The sequence below is a fragment of the Dipodomys spectabilis genome, unplaced genomic scaffold (genome assembly GCF_019054845.1).
Source record: "Dipodomys spectabilis isolate Male_0828 unplaced genomic scaffold, ASM1905484v1 ptg000125l, whole genome shotgun sequence".
NCBI lineage: Eukaryota > Metazoa > Chordata > Mammalia > Rodentia > Heteromyidae > Dipodomys > Dipodomys spectabilis.
Window position 1 is genome coordinate 17308269 of NW_024870802.1, and position 18717 is coordinate 17326985.

At 36.3% G+C, this 18717-nt stretch overlaps 1 protein-coding gene and 1 non-coding gene across 2 annotated transcripts; both read right to left on the minus strand.

Moving 5' to 3' along the window:
- Positions 1–526: 526 nt before the first annotated feature.
- Positions 527–18125, minus strand: LOC122115699 (cytochrome P450 2C5-like). The gene is made up of 9 exons (XM_042689118.1): positions 17961–18125; positions 16664–16826; positions 16350–16499; positions 13840–14000; positions 12118–12294; positions 9627–9768; positions 6733–6923; positions 3329–3470; positions 527–745 (listed from the first exon to the last, which is right to left on the minus strand). The coding sequence occupies exons 1-9, from the start codon at positions 18123–18125 to the stop codon at positions 564–566; spliced, it is 1473 nt and encodes a 490-aa protein (XP_042545052.1). The 3' UTR covers positions 527–563.
- Positions 4924–5027, minus strand: LOC122116051. Its single transcript, XR_006148868.1, has one exon. It is a non-coding gene; the product is annotated as a U6 spliceosomal RNA (small nuclear RNA).
- Positions 18126–18717: the final 592 nt, after the last annotated feature.

Genomic DNA, 18717 nt, shown 5'->3' on the forward strand with positions numbered 1-18717 from the left:
TTCCTCCAGGAAGAGACACTTGTGGACATTGCTTTTGTTCATTAAATCTGCATCCCTAGATATGACAGGTGACATCATCGAAGAGTTTTCCTACAATCTCCCCCTTCCCAATCCCAGTGCTTGTCGTAATGGGGTCAACATGGGACTCTAGTTTGTTTCAATGCTTCACTGAATTTTAAACAAAGTAGGACAGTCCAAGAATGACAAAAGGCATGATGTTTATTATGGATTATATACAGAGAAAGCAGTCTGACCTATGACATGGTAATCATTTTTTATTTTTGTCATACTAGCATATTAGTAAATCAGCATTAGAGAAATATTAGAACATGGAGTGGTGAACAAAACTATTATAAAGCATAAGAGACTATAGATGTAATAGTGCAGTGACACAGGAATCCCTCCAAAATGGAGAATGGATCTTCCTGGATCTGGGAGGGAGAGAGGAATTATGAGAAGGGAGGACAGGAAAGCATTCCTGGGAGGAGAAGGAGGTGAGTGATGGCTCAGAGGAGGGAATTGCAGATTGCTGCACAGCTGGAGCCAGACAGCAGAGCTCTTCTTTACACTGGAATGAAGCTCAGCTGGTATGACGGTGGCACAGAGATAAACCCATTCAGAACTGGAGTGGTATCGAGATCCTGTGGATCCACGAGAGATTTCAGGTTGAAGTTCTGTAAAATGGTGGTTAGGAATAAAAACAGCTCCATGCGGGCCAGGCCTTCTCCAGCACAAATCCGTTTGCCTGAAATTTTTGTAAAAAAAAAAAAAAAAAAGTCAAGACAGGAAATGACTCCAGGTATGTAAGTGGGAGAGTGTGAAGCATTGCATTTGTAACTGGTAAAAGAAAGTGTCAATGTGCCTTCAGTGAATTACCTGCACAGAGAGCAGGAAAGGTGTACAGATACCCGGCAATATGTAATCTTCACTAATACAGTATCTGAGAATGGCAGCACAGGCACACACAAACTTATAAGTCTAGCACAGGAGACTAATAGAATCCTGAGTTGGTAACTACTTTGCCCTACATTTTTAAGATCCTCTCTAAAACAAATCCAAAGAAAATCATACCAAACTAAATTATATTTTAAGAAAACAGATTACCATCTTCATGTAAGCATTTTATTAAGTATTTTTACATGATAAATGCTCTTCAAAAATATTCTCTTCCTCTCCTCCCTCTTTATTCTTTCTCTATGCTTGGTTGAGGACTGCCAAATTATTATATCAGTTATTCTAATATGTTCCCTGCTGAAGGAAAAGATCATAATTCTGGAAGATCTTTTAGCTCCCAATCTTACTTTTTTCCTGTTTTCAACCTGGATGCTTACTCCCATTCCTTCTCTCTTAGTATTATCCCAACTAATCAAGAAGGCCTATGATCATATTTTGGGATTTCCTCTAAACCTTCGTACCTATAGAATAATAAATATGTAAGAGTGGAGGACATAGACCTACCCATGACTGCAAGTGGAATTCATTACATGTAAAATTAGTGGTAGGAAATACTGCTTTCCAAGTCAACTCAGAAGTCAAATCTTGACACCATCATTAACAGCCCATGTGGGGTAAGTTAGTAAAATATCTGAGCCTTTCTTCAAATATTAAATGGGGATGCTAATAATTCCTTTATAAAATGTTGGTGAGAAATTAAAATAATAATTGATTTTGATTTATTACAATTTTAATCAGGGATTCATTATTGATTTATAAAAATTTTGAGTCTCAGGTTTCAATGATACACTTTGTATGTTCTAGAGACATCTGTGTTTTTCTAAGAAAACCTATTCATATTGCTCATGTGAACTGTCCCCAGAAAAATAGCGAACACATTTTGCATTTTAATATTGCCAGCCCAACTATCCATTTTATCAGCCTACATTAAATTACAAAGTTTAAGTATTATATCATGAAATTCCTTTTGTCTATGATACATTTCCCTACAGACATCAAGACACAGACCACATTTCATGTCCTTTCTTGTGCTCTTTGTGTCCATCAAGCCATAAAATCTTGCCTTCATTCAGCTTCCCAAATATCATATTCAGATTGTCACTGACACTCAAATCATTTGAAGCCATAATTTTCTCATTACTTAAAATGTTTCCTTTTGTGTAAAAAAAAGTGAATTTTTGAAGAGAGATCACTGCCTTTCCCATGGTATCTATTGATAGATGTAAAGCAGATATCAAAGGTCAGGTCATTAGTTGGGTGCCAGTGACTCATGCCTACAATCCAACTACTCAGGAGGCTCATATCAGAGGATCATGATTAGAAGTGAGCCTAGGGTAAGAAAGTCCCTGAGACTCTTACCTGCAATTATCCACCAAAAAAGCAGAAGTACAGCTGTGGCTCAAATTGGTAGAATGCTAGATTTGAGCAACAAAGTTTAAGAACAGGACCGAAACCCTGACTTCAAGCACTACAACTGACACTTAAAAAAAAAACCAAAACCCAAATAAATAAAGGAACAAACAAAAAAGATAAAAAGTCACAGTGTCAGTGAAGGAAGGCTGCTCCCTGGTCAGACACACAGCACACATACTGCAGGTGTGGGGATACAATATCCAGACACATGTCTTAGATTGAAAGAAGAGCAGAGTGCTCTGTGATCATTGTGGGATATCTATCATACATTGCTGATATATCCATAGGATTATTTCACAGTTTCTGACACTGTTAAGAGTAAATGTTCTGTTCCTGTGGTTCATGACTTTCTTAAAAATGTTTTACTCTGTTTTCCATCTACTATCTGTCCCTGTTGAAGTAACTTAAGTGTCTTAAAATGTTGCTTATGCCATTTTCTGTTTAATAATCAAGTTCAAGAACGTGACAAATGGGTTAATACTCCACCCACAAATCCTCATGTCTTGTCATCTGTAATGATCTTCCCTCACTGAACTTTGGTGTTCTTCTGTGTCTATTGGGAGAGATTCATTCTATAGAGAAGCCTGGGGGTGACAAATGCCACAAAAAGATGTGGGAGGGACCTCTGATGAGATCATCTGTCTCACTGTGAGTGAGGGCAGTCTAAATGAGTTTCACTGTTTAGGAAGAGATCATTATGAGATACGTAAAGAAAGAATGCCAGAATTGCTTGCTTTACCCTGTTGAACTTGGAAGAAATGCACAGAGAAAATGAAGCCTCACTAATCTGATCAAACAGTGGAGATGCATCATGAACAGGAAAGTGCATTGGCATTGAGAGTGCTACTTCTAATATAGAGCTTATGGGAAATACGCCAGCCCCAAGGAGGCTTTATGTAAGTTCCCACTGACATCCCCCTCCCCCAAGTTATCCTGAGGTATGGAAATGAAATTTTGTTACCTGCTGAGAAAGGCATAAAGTAGTTACTTTTCTTAAAGTTACCACTTTCATCCAGAAAGTGGCCAGGGTCAAACTTGTCTGGATTGGGGAATTCCTTGGGGTCATGCAGCACAGATGTCAGTGATGTCAATATGGTTGTGCCCTGGGAACAATACACAGATAAGCAAGTTAATTATATAGATATAGATGCAGATATATGTATAGAGACACCTATATCTATATCTATATATACATAGATCTATACATATATATACCAAGATCTGTATGAATTTATATGTATATAGATCTATATAAATCTATACACACATATGTAGATATATAGATATATGTATGTATGTATGTATATAAAGCCAGGTGCCAAAGGCTCACACCTGTAATCCTAGATGCTCAGGAGGCTGAGATCTGAGGACTACAGTTCACAGACAGTTCAGGCAGGAAAGCCCATGGTGTTGTTTTCTCCAATCAATTACCAGAAATTCAGAAGTGGCACTGTGGTTAAGTGATAAACCAGTAGCCTTGAGAAAAAGGTCAGAGACAGTGCTCAGGCTCTGAGTTCAAGCCCCATGAACAATAAAAAATAGTTAAAGCAGTGACGGATACAATGAAAATCACTTAGTTCAATCTTCTGGTCTAGAGGTAATGAAGACTTCCATCCAGTGAACTGGCTTCAGAACCAATAAATATCAACACAGAATGTATTGAAAAAAGGCAAGTATCGTCTAATTTTAACAATTCTATACCAATAGACATAAAGGATATTGAAGCAGATTAAAGCCCAAGGAACTCAAAAGTATGACTACAAGAAAAATTATTTCAACAAAATGATTTCAATACAATAAAATGAACAAGTATAAGAAATGAGTGAATTTGAAGTGGATATAAATAAGCAGATGAATGAAGTAAGACAAACAATGAAATATATATAAATGAGAAGTTCAATAATGATACATAAATATTAAAAAATAGTTAAACTAAAATTTTGGAAATGAAAAACTATATGAATCATAAAAACAATACAAAAGAGTGTATCAAATTGAAACAGAATATCAGGGATCAAGGAAAATGTAGATATATTAGAATAGTCAGATGAAGAACTAGGTGAAAAGTAAAGTATGAAATGATTATACAAGCCCACCTGGGAAATTTGAAAAGTCAAACCTATGGAACATAGACATAGAGGTTGAAGAAAAGGCCCATGCTAAAACCATACAAAACATAGTCAATAAAATTATGTGAGACTATTTCCTCAATCTTTAACAATCTAGGTACAAGAGTTTTTAGGACAGCAAACAGGTCATATCAGAAAAGAATCACTCCAAGACACATTATAGTTACATTAAATGTTCAGAAACAGTAAAGAGTACTGACAGCTGCCAAAGAAAAGCAATGAGTCATCTATGGTGGCAAGCCCATCAGCATAATACCAGATTTCTCAACAGCAGAAACCTTAAAAGCAAGAAGGGCATAAAGCAATAGAAGGTCAACAACTACCCATCTAGAATACAATGACTGCATTTGCTTATCAGACCTTCCTCCATTCCTGTGCCCCTAATGTCCCTCCTCCAGTGTTTCCATTGCCCGGTATCCATTTTGATAAAAATATGGAATGATTCACAAATTTGAGTCACCCTTATGCAGGGGCCATGCTAATCTTCTCTGTATTGTTTCTTTTTACCATATGTGCTGCCTAAGACAGCACCACACTAAAATTTTAAACACATAAAAAGAAGAAACCTAGGCATTCACACTGTGAGACCACAGGAGGATACTTTGGGGAGAGGAACACAAAGGTTCAATGCCTATGTGCATCTGATCATACAAAGAAATATTTATTGGAATGAACTCCAGGAAATGAAAATGTGGGTTTTTTCCTTCTTTTGCTGTTTTTTGTTTTCTTCCTCTTTGTTCTGTTTGTTCATTTATCTTTCTTTGGGAGTGTAAGGGGAGGCACAGAAATGGAGGGACAAAGGGTGAACAAATGCAGCAGTGGCACTCACCAGACACTATGTTCAAAATGAACTATACAACTTGTGGATGGGAATGGGAAGGAAAAACTGGGAGAGAGCCAAGGAAGGGGTGGCAGTGTCCAAGAAGAAACCTACTCTACCTGAATTATGTAACTGTAACCCCTCTGCACATCACCTGTATAATTAAAACTTTTCAAAGAAGAAGAATCATTACAGAGAATAGATCTGATTCAAAATATTATCATGTTTATGGTCAAAATTCATACATAAGTAAGAACATAGGGTAAATTTCCCTACTGTTATTTTTTTTTTAATCTACTGAAGATATCAAAATTGACTGTGAAATACCAAGCTTGAAATCTTTTCTGCCAGTCATAATGAAACAAAGATGTTTATACCATCCTGGCTGCCAGTGCAAAAATTCAACAAAGCAAAATTATAGGCACAGGAATTGGAAAAGCAAGTATAAAATATTAAAGCAGATATTATGGTAACGGACCTTAAAGTTCCAAACAAATCTACAGAGAATTCATTAGCAATGACTAGTAAATTTCATGAGTTTACATTTCATGAGGTCATCAGAATGATTAAGACAATTATGTTTCTATATATCAGGTACAAATGATAGCAAAGGCACCATAAAAATAATAACAATCAAACCAGGCACTGGTGGTTCATGTCTGTAATCCTAGCTACTCAGGAGATCTAAGGATCATGGTTCAAAGCCAGCCCAGTCAACAAAGTCCATGAGTCTCTTATCTCCAGTTAACCACCAGAAAACTGGAAATGGAACTGTGGTGCAAACTGGTAGAGCACTAGCTTTGAGGAAATGAGCTCACAGACAGTGCACAGGCCAACAAGCACCAAGCCAATGAAAAAATAAAACAGTAATAGTGAAAATGCTATGTATTTAGAGAAAGTCTATGAATATATTTGTAATCGATCTTGAAAACAAAATATTACTTGGAAACTAAAGTAAAGCATAGGTACATTAGAAGCAGGACTCATTCGTGAATTGAAGAAATTGAGGTAACATTTCCCCCCAAATTTATCTATAGGAGAACATATTGGGAAATTGAAAAATAACAAGCTTTTGCATTCATTTGGAAATACAAAAACTAAGCATAGCCAAAAGATCAAGAAGAAGGAGAAGGAAGAATAGTAGGAGGAGGAAGAGGAAAGACAACAAAGAGAAGAAGGAGAAGACCCCAAAACAAGAAGAATTTAAGGGGCATAACAAAATTGGGATTCACAGCGTGGGAGACCAAGGATAATTTGGCATGGATATACAACCCCAATGTTGCTATACCACAACCTCTCCTGACCAGCCAACTGTGAGACTTTTGCAGCTCTCTCAGGTGGTATGGAGGAGAGGAATCCTGCAGTGACCTCAAGAACTCAAGCTCCCTATGGAGACTCAGCAGAAAAGAAGCTCACTTTGGGAATGATGTAGTCTCTGAACTTAATGTCACGGGTCACTACTGCATGGGGCAGATTCATGGGTACAAGATCAATGTATCTCTGGATCTCATGCAGCACAGCATCTGTGTAGGGCATTTGGCTCCTGTGTTGCATGCAGGGGCTGCGGTGCCTGCCAATCACACGGTCAATCTCTTCCTTCACTTTAGCTGGTGAGACATAATAAGAAATGGTGAAACAGGAAGAAAGAGACACATTGATCACAGTACGTCAGTGCTACATAAATTGTGATAGTGAATCTTAACAGGATTTAAAGTAAGGGCTGGGAAGGTGGCTTAGTGGTAGATTGCTTGCCTTGCATGAATGAGGCTCTGGTTTCGATTCCTCAGCACCACATAAGCAAAAAGAAAAATGCCGGAAGTGGCATTGTGGCTCAAGTGGTAGAGCGCTAGCCTTGAGCTGAAGAGCTGAGGGACAGCTCCCAGGCCCAGAGTTCAGGCCCCACAACTGGACCAAAAAAAAAAAAAGATTTGAAGTAAAAAAAATACATGCCCCATGGAGTATTAATACATCAGCATGTACACACATCATCCTACTTAGTAGCCTTATAATAAGTTAATTTAGTTTCTTGTTAAGAAAAACACAAAAAAACAAAAAGACTATTAATGTACATGTAATATACTTTACATTGAAGTAAAATACCTTTATTTAATATGTAAAAAGTATATTATCATAGGAACTACATACTTATAAAACTGTAATAATAAAGCATTTTAAAATAAAGGGAATAAAATATTGACAATAAAAGTACATTTTTGAGGACACTATTATCTTTACTTGTATCTTAGGGGATTTCACAAATTTCCGCAAATATGAATGCTAATTTATGGGCTAGCCAACATAAATCGTTCTAAGTATGACTTTGAAGATGTTAATAAAATATTCCCATTTTGTTTGAATTCAGAAATATTTTTTGCTGATAAAAGAGATAATTCTACAGACTTTTAAATTCTATTAGTTTATAGATAAAAAGTAAATAATGTGTCTTTTTAAAAAGGAGTTTACTTTTTCTGTAGTTGATATCAATAGAAGAATATATTTCAAAAACTAAACAGGACATAATTAAGTAAAACTATGAATGAATGTATGTTATAGGGACTGACTTTGGTCCAGACACATTGTAATGCATGAAAGACTGTGCTGAATTGAAACCCTTTGTACATCTATTAAATAATAAAAATGAAAATATTTGTATGCATCTATGGAAGTATCAGCACTAAATACATTTGAACAATAAATGTACCGTAATAAAAATGAAGAAGAAGAAATGGTGGTTCTCAAAGAAAAACAATAAACATTTTTTATTTTTAAATGATTATTATTTAAGCATTATACAAATAGTGTATATCTTTGTGTATGCATGTGTACAAATGTACAGTACTACTCACATTATCAAACCACTTTCTGATGATATCCATATTGGGCATCCTAGAATCTGCTTTGGAAAATTATGTTCATTTTCTAAATAATGATGCTTTCTTTTTTTTTTTTTTTTTACTGGACCTGGAGCTTGAATTCAGGGCCTGGGTGCTGTCCTTGAACTTCTTTGTGCTCAATAATATGTACTTTGTGCTCTATCCCTTGAGCCACAACACTACTTCTGCGTTTTTTCTGAGTAGTTTATTGGAGATAAGAATAAGAGTCTCATTGACTTTAATACCTGGCCTGGCTTCAAATTTCAATCCTCACATCTCAGCCTCCTGAGTACATAAGAATCTAGGCATGAGCCACTGGTTCCTGATACCCAGTTGATTTTTTTAAATCACTGTTAGAGAATATTTATTGATATCCTAGTATGTGAGAGTGAAATGTGCATTCACACCTCTGTCTTATATATTTAGCCACATCTACAAATAGGCGCTTAGAGATAAACATGTATGTTTCCCCTTACTTCATTCACAACAATATACTAGATATTACATATCAGTTTTTGAACCAATATTCACAGGGCCCAGGCCCTGAGTTCAAGCCCCAGGACTGGCAAAATTAAAGGGGGAAACTTTATGGAATTTTGGAGACATAGCTTGGTTTTCCTTCCCTCAGAACTTTTCCTGTTACCAGATTTAGGTGAAAGCAACATGTGTCTGGCTCAGTTACTTTATCACAATTACATCTACTCTGAGTATCAGAATTTTGGTAGACATCTTATCTGGTTAGATAAGATGGTTAGAGAATAAAGTATTCTCTTCTCTTTTTTGTTGTGAGAGGACTAATTCTCATTGAAATTATTTTATACTTATGTCCTAAACCTTTACATAGTGTTTCTACACCTAAAAGCAATGAATATAAAACAACATTATAAAAGATAAAAATCACCGATGCCTTTGTAAAATTCTAACTTTACCAAACATAAGTTTTATGGACTTAGATTTCTGAAATTTTAAAATTCCTTCAGGTATGACATCTGTCTCAATAATACCTTTCTAATGAGTTTCTTTTTAGAAAATGTTCTGGAATGGAATTTATCTCATATATCCTCATTAATTTCTAGGACTTGTACTTACGCATTGGTGACAAGAGATCTCTTTGGCCTATGGCAGCACTAGAATAGTCAGAATGTTGAAAAATATATAGAAGAGCCTACTGTAAAAGCTCTTGTTTTTGATGTAAAATAAACAAGTTATTGTATGGCAATTTATGCTACAGCAGTTTTCCAACGATTACCTAACAGAAAATCCACACACAAGACAGTCTTGCTGCTTTTCCTACCTGCCGTGTTCTCATCACTTGTCTCTGATTTCAGGTGGTGGCACAGGATGTTGAGCTGTGAGACGTATCTGACAAGGCAAATACTACCAGCATCTTTCCTATATTTTCCGAAGTTTCACCTAGGTCTCCCCCTGTGCTCCTACCTGTGACGTGAGGGTGCTTCATCAGGAGCAGCAGGGAGTATCTCAGTGTTGTGCTTGTCGTTTCTGTCCCAGCACCAAATAAATCATTTGCAAGTATTGTCAAACCTTCATTAGTAAATTCTGATGGCTCCTTGTGATTTTCCTGCTCCTAAGATTTGTTGCAATTATATTATTTACCAGCACATGTGATGACAGTGAATTCACAGTATCCCACAGTGGTATGAAGTTGGAGAGTAAAACAGTAAGAGGAATGTACAATTGACAGTGGGATGGTGACTAGTTTAGACTAAGTAAGGCTTCAGCCCTCCTGGGCTGTCCTTACTCTGATCTGGTGCTGTGACTGAATCTGAGATGATGAAACTCATCATTCCTTTAAGCTACTAATAACTGAATTTTCTCTAAATATTAAAAGATCAGAAAATTGAATACTGCAAGTAGGAAAGTTAGGGACACAGGTGTTGTAAGCCTGAAGCAAAAATCTGCAATTAAAATTTTTTTGCAGTTGATGCTATTGAACAGTGTGTGGGCATTGTCCTTGAGCTTCTTTTCCTCAAGGCTAGTGCTATACCACTTGAACCACAGCTCCACTTCCCACTATTTTCTGTTTAATTTGGAGATAAGAGTCTCAAAGACTTTTATGTCCAGGCTGCCTTCAAACTTTGATCCTTAGATCTCAGCCCCTTGATAGTAGTTTTACAGGCATGGCTCCTCATTGCAATTTAACTTCTTGTATCACACATTTGCATATGCTCAATACTGCTTGTGAAAATGCTAAAAGGCAGCAAAACTTAGGAGTCACAAGGAATGAGAATGGGTTCATCAAAACCCGATGAGTCAGCAGATGGGAAGCACCAAGTCAGGTGGTCTAGGGAACCTGAGTAGGAATGACTAGGAATGCATGGGCTGAAGAGACACTAATCATGAAGACAAAATATGTTCACATTAACTTGTCATTGGAACAAAGGAGAGGGGATGGATGAAGCAGTGCCAAGGACTGAGAAGATGGTCCAAAACCAAGTTGTCAACAAGGTTGTAGTTTTAGATGTTGAATGAGGAAATCATTAAATGGTCAAAATACATCATTTTCTAACTGGTGTCTGGGCCAACATTAAATCCATCATGCTTTTGTAATCTCCAGATGACTTGCAGTATGTCTAATAATGTGTTATTAAAACAATTTAATTAAACGGATCCTCTCAATATTTGTACACTCTTGGAAAAGAGTCATCTCTTTGACTATATCAGCATCACATGCTTTGAAAGCTGGTCAAGTTAAAGAATCTTTGGTAATATCTACTTTTCTATGATCATCAAACTATAGCTACTCTTAAAACTTGAGGTCAACTTACTCTAACATAGTATGTTCAAACACCAATATTAAAGCTCCATCTGTCATAATAAATTTGGAGACTTAATAGTTGCAGGTCACTTAGATTATTATACTCTAGGCTGTATAAATGTTGAAAAATTAATGGAAATCTAAATGAACGAAAATCTAATGTTTCCATATTATGGACTAAAGCACTAATTTTATCTCATATGCTATCATCATGCAGGAGAAGTTAATACTACTAAGATAAACTAAGATGTAATGTGTGACAAAACAACCGAGGAAGGATGCAATTTGAGGGGGGAGGATTAAAAGTGTAGTCAGACACTAATTCGCTCTAATTTCACACTAGATTGTCATAAGTGTGTTATAGTAATCCCATGGTAAATTATAAGGATTCAATTCTACTTGCTTGATTGCAGTATATTATATAGATATATAATACACATTATCTATGAATTATCTATATGTATTTTACATATATGTTGCCTATATAATATACTCATTATATGTTTATGTGAAAAAACATAAGGGAAACCTCTAAAATCTATATAAAGAAGATGAATTAGTAAACCTAACAGAAGGGGTGAATTTGACTAAATTACATTATACACATCTATAACATATCACAATAGAAGCCTTTACATAATAAATTTGTTAATAAAAATGTGAAAGGCATAATAAAATAATATTGTGTATCTATTTTTAAATACCACAATTAACAATCCATTATAAGGAAGATTAACCAAGACCAATTAAGAATCATTCCAAAATTATTTCTTCAAAACCTATTCTGACTTAGAGAACGTGCAGGAAGTCCACCATAATTACATAATCTATTCTATACAGTATATAATAATGACACTCATCTTTATATAATGACACATATTTTGCAGGAAAATTGTTTCTATTTACCTGCCATGTGCATTCTGCTTCTCCTTATTATATTATTTTATATAAAAAGAGTAAATGTATCCTAATTATTTGAGAAATTAATTTTAAGTTTCCCAGGATGCTTAATGTAGATTCCTTTATATAACTGATAACTTGCTTTTTCAAGCACTGCTGGTCTGATGGTTTAAACATCTCTAGTAAAACAGACTAGTTAGTATGTCACAGAATGCTCAAGGATTCAAATAAACGTGATTTTTGACATTTTACCTGCTTCTTTTTAATCAGGAAACAATCAATCAAGTCTCTTGGATTATTAACATCCAGTGATTCTTCATGGTCATTTATTTTCTTCAAAATGTAACTATGTATATCATCAAAATTTTTTAGTAATATTTTATGTCTTCCTGGTAGATAATCAATGAGATCAGGGAAAAGGTTGTAGATCTAAAAGCAAAAGTAATAACTTAATAAACATATTTGCATGTACATACCATATATATCATAGAAAATTTGGCTGTAAATAAAAATGACACATGGCTTCCATCTTGAAGGGAAATTTCAATGGAACACATAAAATGAGAGGGTTTCAAGGATACACTAAAATACAGTCTCATGATAGAGTACCTAGCCTCTCTGTGATCACATATTTATTAACTTTTACAGAGTTTAAGCCATGCCAAACTCTGTAAAACATTGTGAAGATTTTTTTTTTTGGGGTCCGGTCATGGGGCCTGAACTCTGGGCCTGGGCGCTGTCCCTCAGCTCTTCAACTCAAGGCTAGCACTCTACCACTTGAGCCACAGTGCCACTTCCAGCTTTTTTCTTTTTGCTTATGTGGTGCTGAGGAATTGAACCCAGGGTCTCATGCATGCAAGGCAAGCGTTCTACCACTGAGCCACCTTCCCAGTCCTAATTGTGAAGACTTTTATAGTTCAATTTTGTCATTTCTCCCCAGGCTAACTTATCATTTAGGATCACAGTGGAATCAGCAAACACTCTGACTCTACCCAGTGATTCCTAGTACTTTCTATTGTTGCAAATATGCTTCCTCTCTGAGGAAAAATACTTCTGCTCAGTAATAGCATGAATATGAGATGTCTGATTGCAAAACAAACCTGTGGGAAATGTAAGCTTTCAGTAAGCACCTGGATATCCACTGATCCACTAGGCATCTATCAGGACCTGAACAAAGCAATTTATAGGAAAATCCCTTTGGGATTTATTGAGAAATATCAAATTAATTGCTTAAATTGGGAAATATCAAATTAATTGCTTAAGCGCATTAACTTGAGTCAATCCTCTAGGCTTAGACATCTTTCTCAGCTGATTATATTGTTTTTCTTCCATTTCAACATCAGTTAGCTGTCAAAGGTTCTCCTTTTGACATGTCCATATATAAATAAAATGCGTTTTTCCTTTTGGTGCCAGGACCGGGGTTTGAACTCAGAGCCCCAGACTCTTGCTTGGCTTTCTTGGTCATGGCTGGTTTTTGCTGACTATTTGGGAGATGGATTCTGTCACACTTCTCTTCCCTGGCTGGCTCAAATCCCTGATCTTCCAGGTCTCACTCTCCTGAGTAACTAATGTTTATCTATGAGCCAACAAGGCCCAGCTACACAATACATCTAGATGAGACAATATATCTAGACTCATCCGTTACTCTCCCTCATCATTTCCTTCCCTGTTTCCTAAACGAGTTTCAACATGCTTCATTTTGGAACTGCAGAAAATGACCCAGACCCTTATCTATTTCCCTGAAGTTATATCAATTGAAAGTTGATCAAGAGTTTTAATATAAAACTGGAAACTAATAGGGAAAATGCTAGAATGCGTGGTCATAGGCAGTAACTTCCTGAATGGCACTCTATCATTCTTTAGGTAGCACTGTTGGGTCCAAGTATTCACCTTACTATTTATTTAATTTGGGTCTGTTGAACAACAACAAAAAAAGACAAGTGTTTTCTTAGGAAGAAAAGATCTTGGCTTCACCTGTATCCAGGCTGAGCTCAGTATCTCAACATTCTCATTCAATTTCTTCATCAAGTTCAGGAAGTTCTGGTCTTTATAATCAAATCGATTCTGGAAAACAATGGAGCAGATGACATTGCAGGGAGCACAGGCCAGGATGAAGGTGGGGTCACAGGGTGAGCCTGAAGAGTTAGAAACAAATGAAATATACATATGAAATACTGTACTCAACCTTTGTCATCTTTACCAATTTTTATTACTGTTTTACTTGTAAATTCCTCTAACAGCCAAATATCCCATTTGAGTTAAACCTGCATATCTTTAATCTGGAACCTGAGTTGGCCAGTACAAACCAACTAGCAAAATAATGTCAGTTCATACTAATTGCCTTTACCTATAGTCTTTCAATCAGATATATGCTATTTTGGAAAAAGAAGACTTTTACATACCTAATAGTCAACCATTCAGAGTAGCAATATATCTGTTTCCAAAACCTATAGACTACACAAAACTGAGAAAGACTGTGATGGAATATCAGGTGTCTATAGCTTTTTTGAATCACCAATGGAGAGAAACTAAAGAGAGATTTTACCAGAGTTCAAGTACTAGAATGAACAAAGGTAAAAAGCAGAAGGCTTTCATGTTGCATGAGGAAAAAGGGTAATAACTAAGTTTAAGCCTGTTATTAAATGTAAATGTCAGGGAAGGCAAACAAAAACATAGCATTAATAAATGGGAGATTTTTTTTCATTTCAAAATTAATAAGTAAATTTCCTCTCCCTAAGGAATAAGTAGACACTAAGTCTAATCAAACACAAAATTTAATTTATGGACAGGGCTGAATTTTTGAAATTCTGCAATAAACAATATATACATATATATTTAAATTGTCTGCCTCTCAGGTTCTATTATTTGACAGATTAATTTTATTTTTTGGCACTCTGTACAATGAAATGGCTATGAGCAAATCATCAACATGTAAAATGCTACTGAGTTTAAACTGAAAGTAAATAGTCATGAATTAAAGATATTGTGAACTGACGTGGGTTTTTTGGATTAAACAAGTGTCATTGAGCTGGTTGCATATATGTAGGCTAGTTAATGATTGAAATGAGTCTAAGCTCTCAGAAAAACTTTTATTATATCTATGAAGGGGGCAGTTATTTGGGAAGTTGTTGAGATTTGCTATGACTGCAGGTGTGACATTCACAGGTTAAATCTGATTTTAAGTCTTTCATTTTATTTGGAACAATGAATTTAAAAAGCCAGGTTATGTGGAATCTGAGTGGACAATTATATCCATTGTAACTATAGGTTGGTAGATTTAGGTAAATGTGTAATTAACAGAAGATTTTTAACATAAAATCCAATACACATGGAGAGAAATTGAAAAATGAGCTGGAATACACTAAAAGAAGACTGGATAAAGAACTGATCATAATAGTTGAAATATAGCTAATTGTGTGTATTTTACAGATAGAGCACATATTTATTCAAAATACATAAATAAAATTCTAAAATACTGGGTAAGAAGAAATAAGTAATGTTGACCTATAGAAATTGTACTATATTTTCAGAGAAATAATTTTTGAAATGAATTTTATTGAGACAATAAAGAAAATAAAATCTTACACCATACCACGACTATCCAAAATTGTAGGCATGGATACTGAGAAATCACTGAAATGTCAATGATAATAAGCATACTATATAGTTGCACCTTTGTGGGTAGACAGGGTCATTACCACACTGTTCAATTAGCGAGCACGATCATGCAATGGCTACATTACATAACCTCAATTATGCTAAGAGGGAAGCATTGTTCCTTAACTCTTCAGAAAAGAAACAGAAAATATCTATTTTGCCAGACACTGGTGTGTTAGGTCCACATGGAAAGCCAGAGGCTAGAGGCTCATTCCTTTGGTTCTCTCCTCTTGAATCCTAGAAGTCCCTGGCCAGCACTTGAAACCCAAACAACTGGCATGCCTGGGTGCAGCTCAAGCTCCCTCTGAGATCATCTCTGCTTCCACTGTGGACACACCCCCTCCCCGCCCTTCCCTATATAATTTTTCTCCTCCCCTCATAATCTCTCTTGCTCCGCCCAACTCCGTTTTGTGAGGCTCAAGGTTTGCTCTCTCCCTCTCTCAATAAACACTCTTCCCTTCAACCACGCCTGAGTTCCCTTTTGGCAACCTTTACATGATGATGTGATGTTCTTGACAAGAATCCAGATACTCAGGAGGCTGAAATCTGGGGATTGTGGTTGGGAACAAGCCCAGGCAAATAGATCGCTGCAAATCTCTCACCAGCTAGAAGCTTGAACTGGAGGTATAGCTGAAATGGTAGAGCACCAGCCATGATCTGGGCAAGAGTTTAAAGCCCAGAGTTCAAACCCCAATTACTGCCATAAAACAAAAAAATTACATTCATGATTTCTGATTGGAAGACAAAATAACCCATTTCTGAAACAGAAGGGATTTAATGGAGCCTTTATATTCCTCTCTAAAATAGTGATATAAAGCAGCACTCACCCTTGGTTTTCCTCAACTCCTCCACGAGGCAGCGGGCTTCCTCTTGAACTCGCTCTTCAATGCTCCTCTTCCCCATCCCAAAATTCCGCAAGGTCATGAGTGAGAAGCGTCTCATCTCTCTCCATCTGTGTCCATTGCTGAAAACAATTCCTAAATTAAGGGAAGCAGAAACATGGACGAAGTCAAGCAAGGAAAAAGAAGCTGACAGATGGCAGGTATAGGGATGGCCAAGCTTTGGCTCTTTTTCCATCCTCCTTATCAACACATCCTCTGCCCACACACAAATATACACATACATGGATATGTACACTTACCAAGGCCTCTGTTAGCTTTTTCAGCCAATGGGAACCTGCCTCTCCCAGAGAACTCCTCCCCTTGGTCAATCAGAGCTTCCTTCACTGCTTCATATCCATGCAACACCACAGTGGGCTGCATGCCCAAATACAGAGTGAACACAGAGCCATAGACTTCTGAGAACTTGAAAATGAAAAGAAAAAAAATACTAGTGAAAGAAGCCATTATTTGTTCCTCATAGTGAGCCTGAGCAAAACTGATATCATCATTGTATTTTTTATGCTTCTTTATTTTGGCAAACACAAATTAAAATATTTGCAAAGATCATATGCTATAAAGGAGGTTTACTATAGCTGTCACTTGGAGATGGCCTATAATGTGCCATGCAATGGATGGAGCAGTTGATACAACATTATCATTCATCTTTACATCAACACACACAGAAGGCTTGTCATGATTCACAAAGAACAAAACAAAGGTCTGTGGATTCTAAGTTCATTTCTAGAGCACCATTGATAAGGTTTATTGGACAATTCCATGCTTGGTATATGTTTAATTCTCATTTGTACTCCTAACCAGCATCAGATTACTGCTTTCAGATAACCTCTGAATCTCTTACTGGTGAGAATATTACTTCCTTTGACAAACAAGAGAAACTGCAGTTTTAAGTCAGCACAGGTGTTTCTATAGGCAAGTGCAGTGTGGGATCTATCGGTATTAGAAGCAGTGGGTGGGCCCCACAGAGGCTGCCCTAGTACATGAAACATCCTCCCAAACAATTTCTCACCCAGCAGCATTTTTTGCTCCAAAGTTTTAAGCAAAAATCCAGGTGGACTCTGACACCATCAGTATCCCCTAAATGGTCTCATGTCTTTATGTTCTCTCATCCTCACAGATAGTTCCTTTCAATCACTCACAGCTTCTCAGAGAATTAGCTTTCATGATTAAAGAAAAAATCAATGTCTAATATGCGATATGAGTTTTTCAATTTAACTTTTAATCACAGAACTTTTCTTACCATGAAGCTTCAGGAAAAAATCATCATAAATTTGACTGTCTAACTAAGGTGGGGAGAACCATCCATAACATTTTCAGTTTTGTGACGGAGACTAAAATAGACAGTAACCCACTCACATAATACATTACTTCATTCCATGACTAAAATACAAACTAGAATGGTTACAAGCATGTTACACTTTTTACAAGGATTTTGTTTTATGATAATAAGTCAGGCTATTCTACCTTCAGCAGTACATTGGAAATATGGCTTCATTCATATCTTTCAGAGAACATTGGCCAAACATGAAGAGTACTTACCTTGGTTAAAGATTTAGTGATGTCTTTAATGTCAATCTGCAGAATATTTCCAATAATTGGGAAAGGAGTGGGACCTGGAGGGAGCTTCCTTCTCCCAGAGTTCTGTCTCCATATTGAAAAGAGAAGACAGGAGAGACCCAGCACCAGGATAACTACTGGACCCATTGAGGCCTTCTCGTCTTCTGAGAGTACTGTGAGCTTGCAGGGCAGACTTTTATAAGGCTCCCTGAGACTGTAGGTGTGCCTCTTGAATGCTTTAGTCATGAATTAGGTAGAAGTTTACTTTAATCTCTCTTCTGATTAGACTTTGTCATTATAGTGATAAAAGTAGAATGACCTGTACACATGTCCCTCTTTCCAGAGGGCACAGAGGTAATTGTGATTTAGTTGCACTTGTTAGCGATCAAATATTGCTACTTAAAATACAAACCTACCTGCTTTCAATGTTCAGCTATGGTTGAGAAGTATTAAAGTCAACAACTTGAACATTATTCAAATATGGTATTCATTTAAAAAAAACTTTGTTGCTATTCTAAGGTAGATGTACAGAGGGGTTACAATTGCATAAGTCAAATAAAGAGTATAGTGACACGTTGGGAAGTTTTGGAATTTAGGATATTCTGTATTTTCCAGGAAATGTGTATTTAAACTTGTTTTTTGCTCTATATAAAACTTCCAGATGTGTTGTCACTACTGAGACTCTTCAAGAAGTTGGTAGACTTGTCTATTTTTATTTCTAACCAAATGTAAAATACCT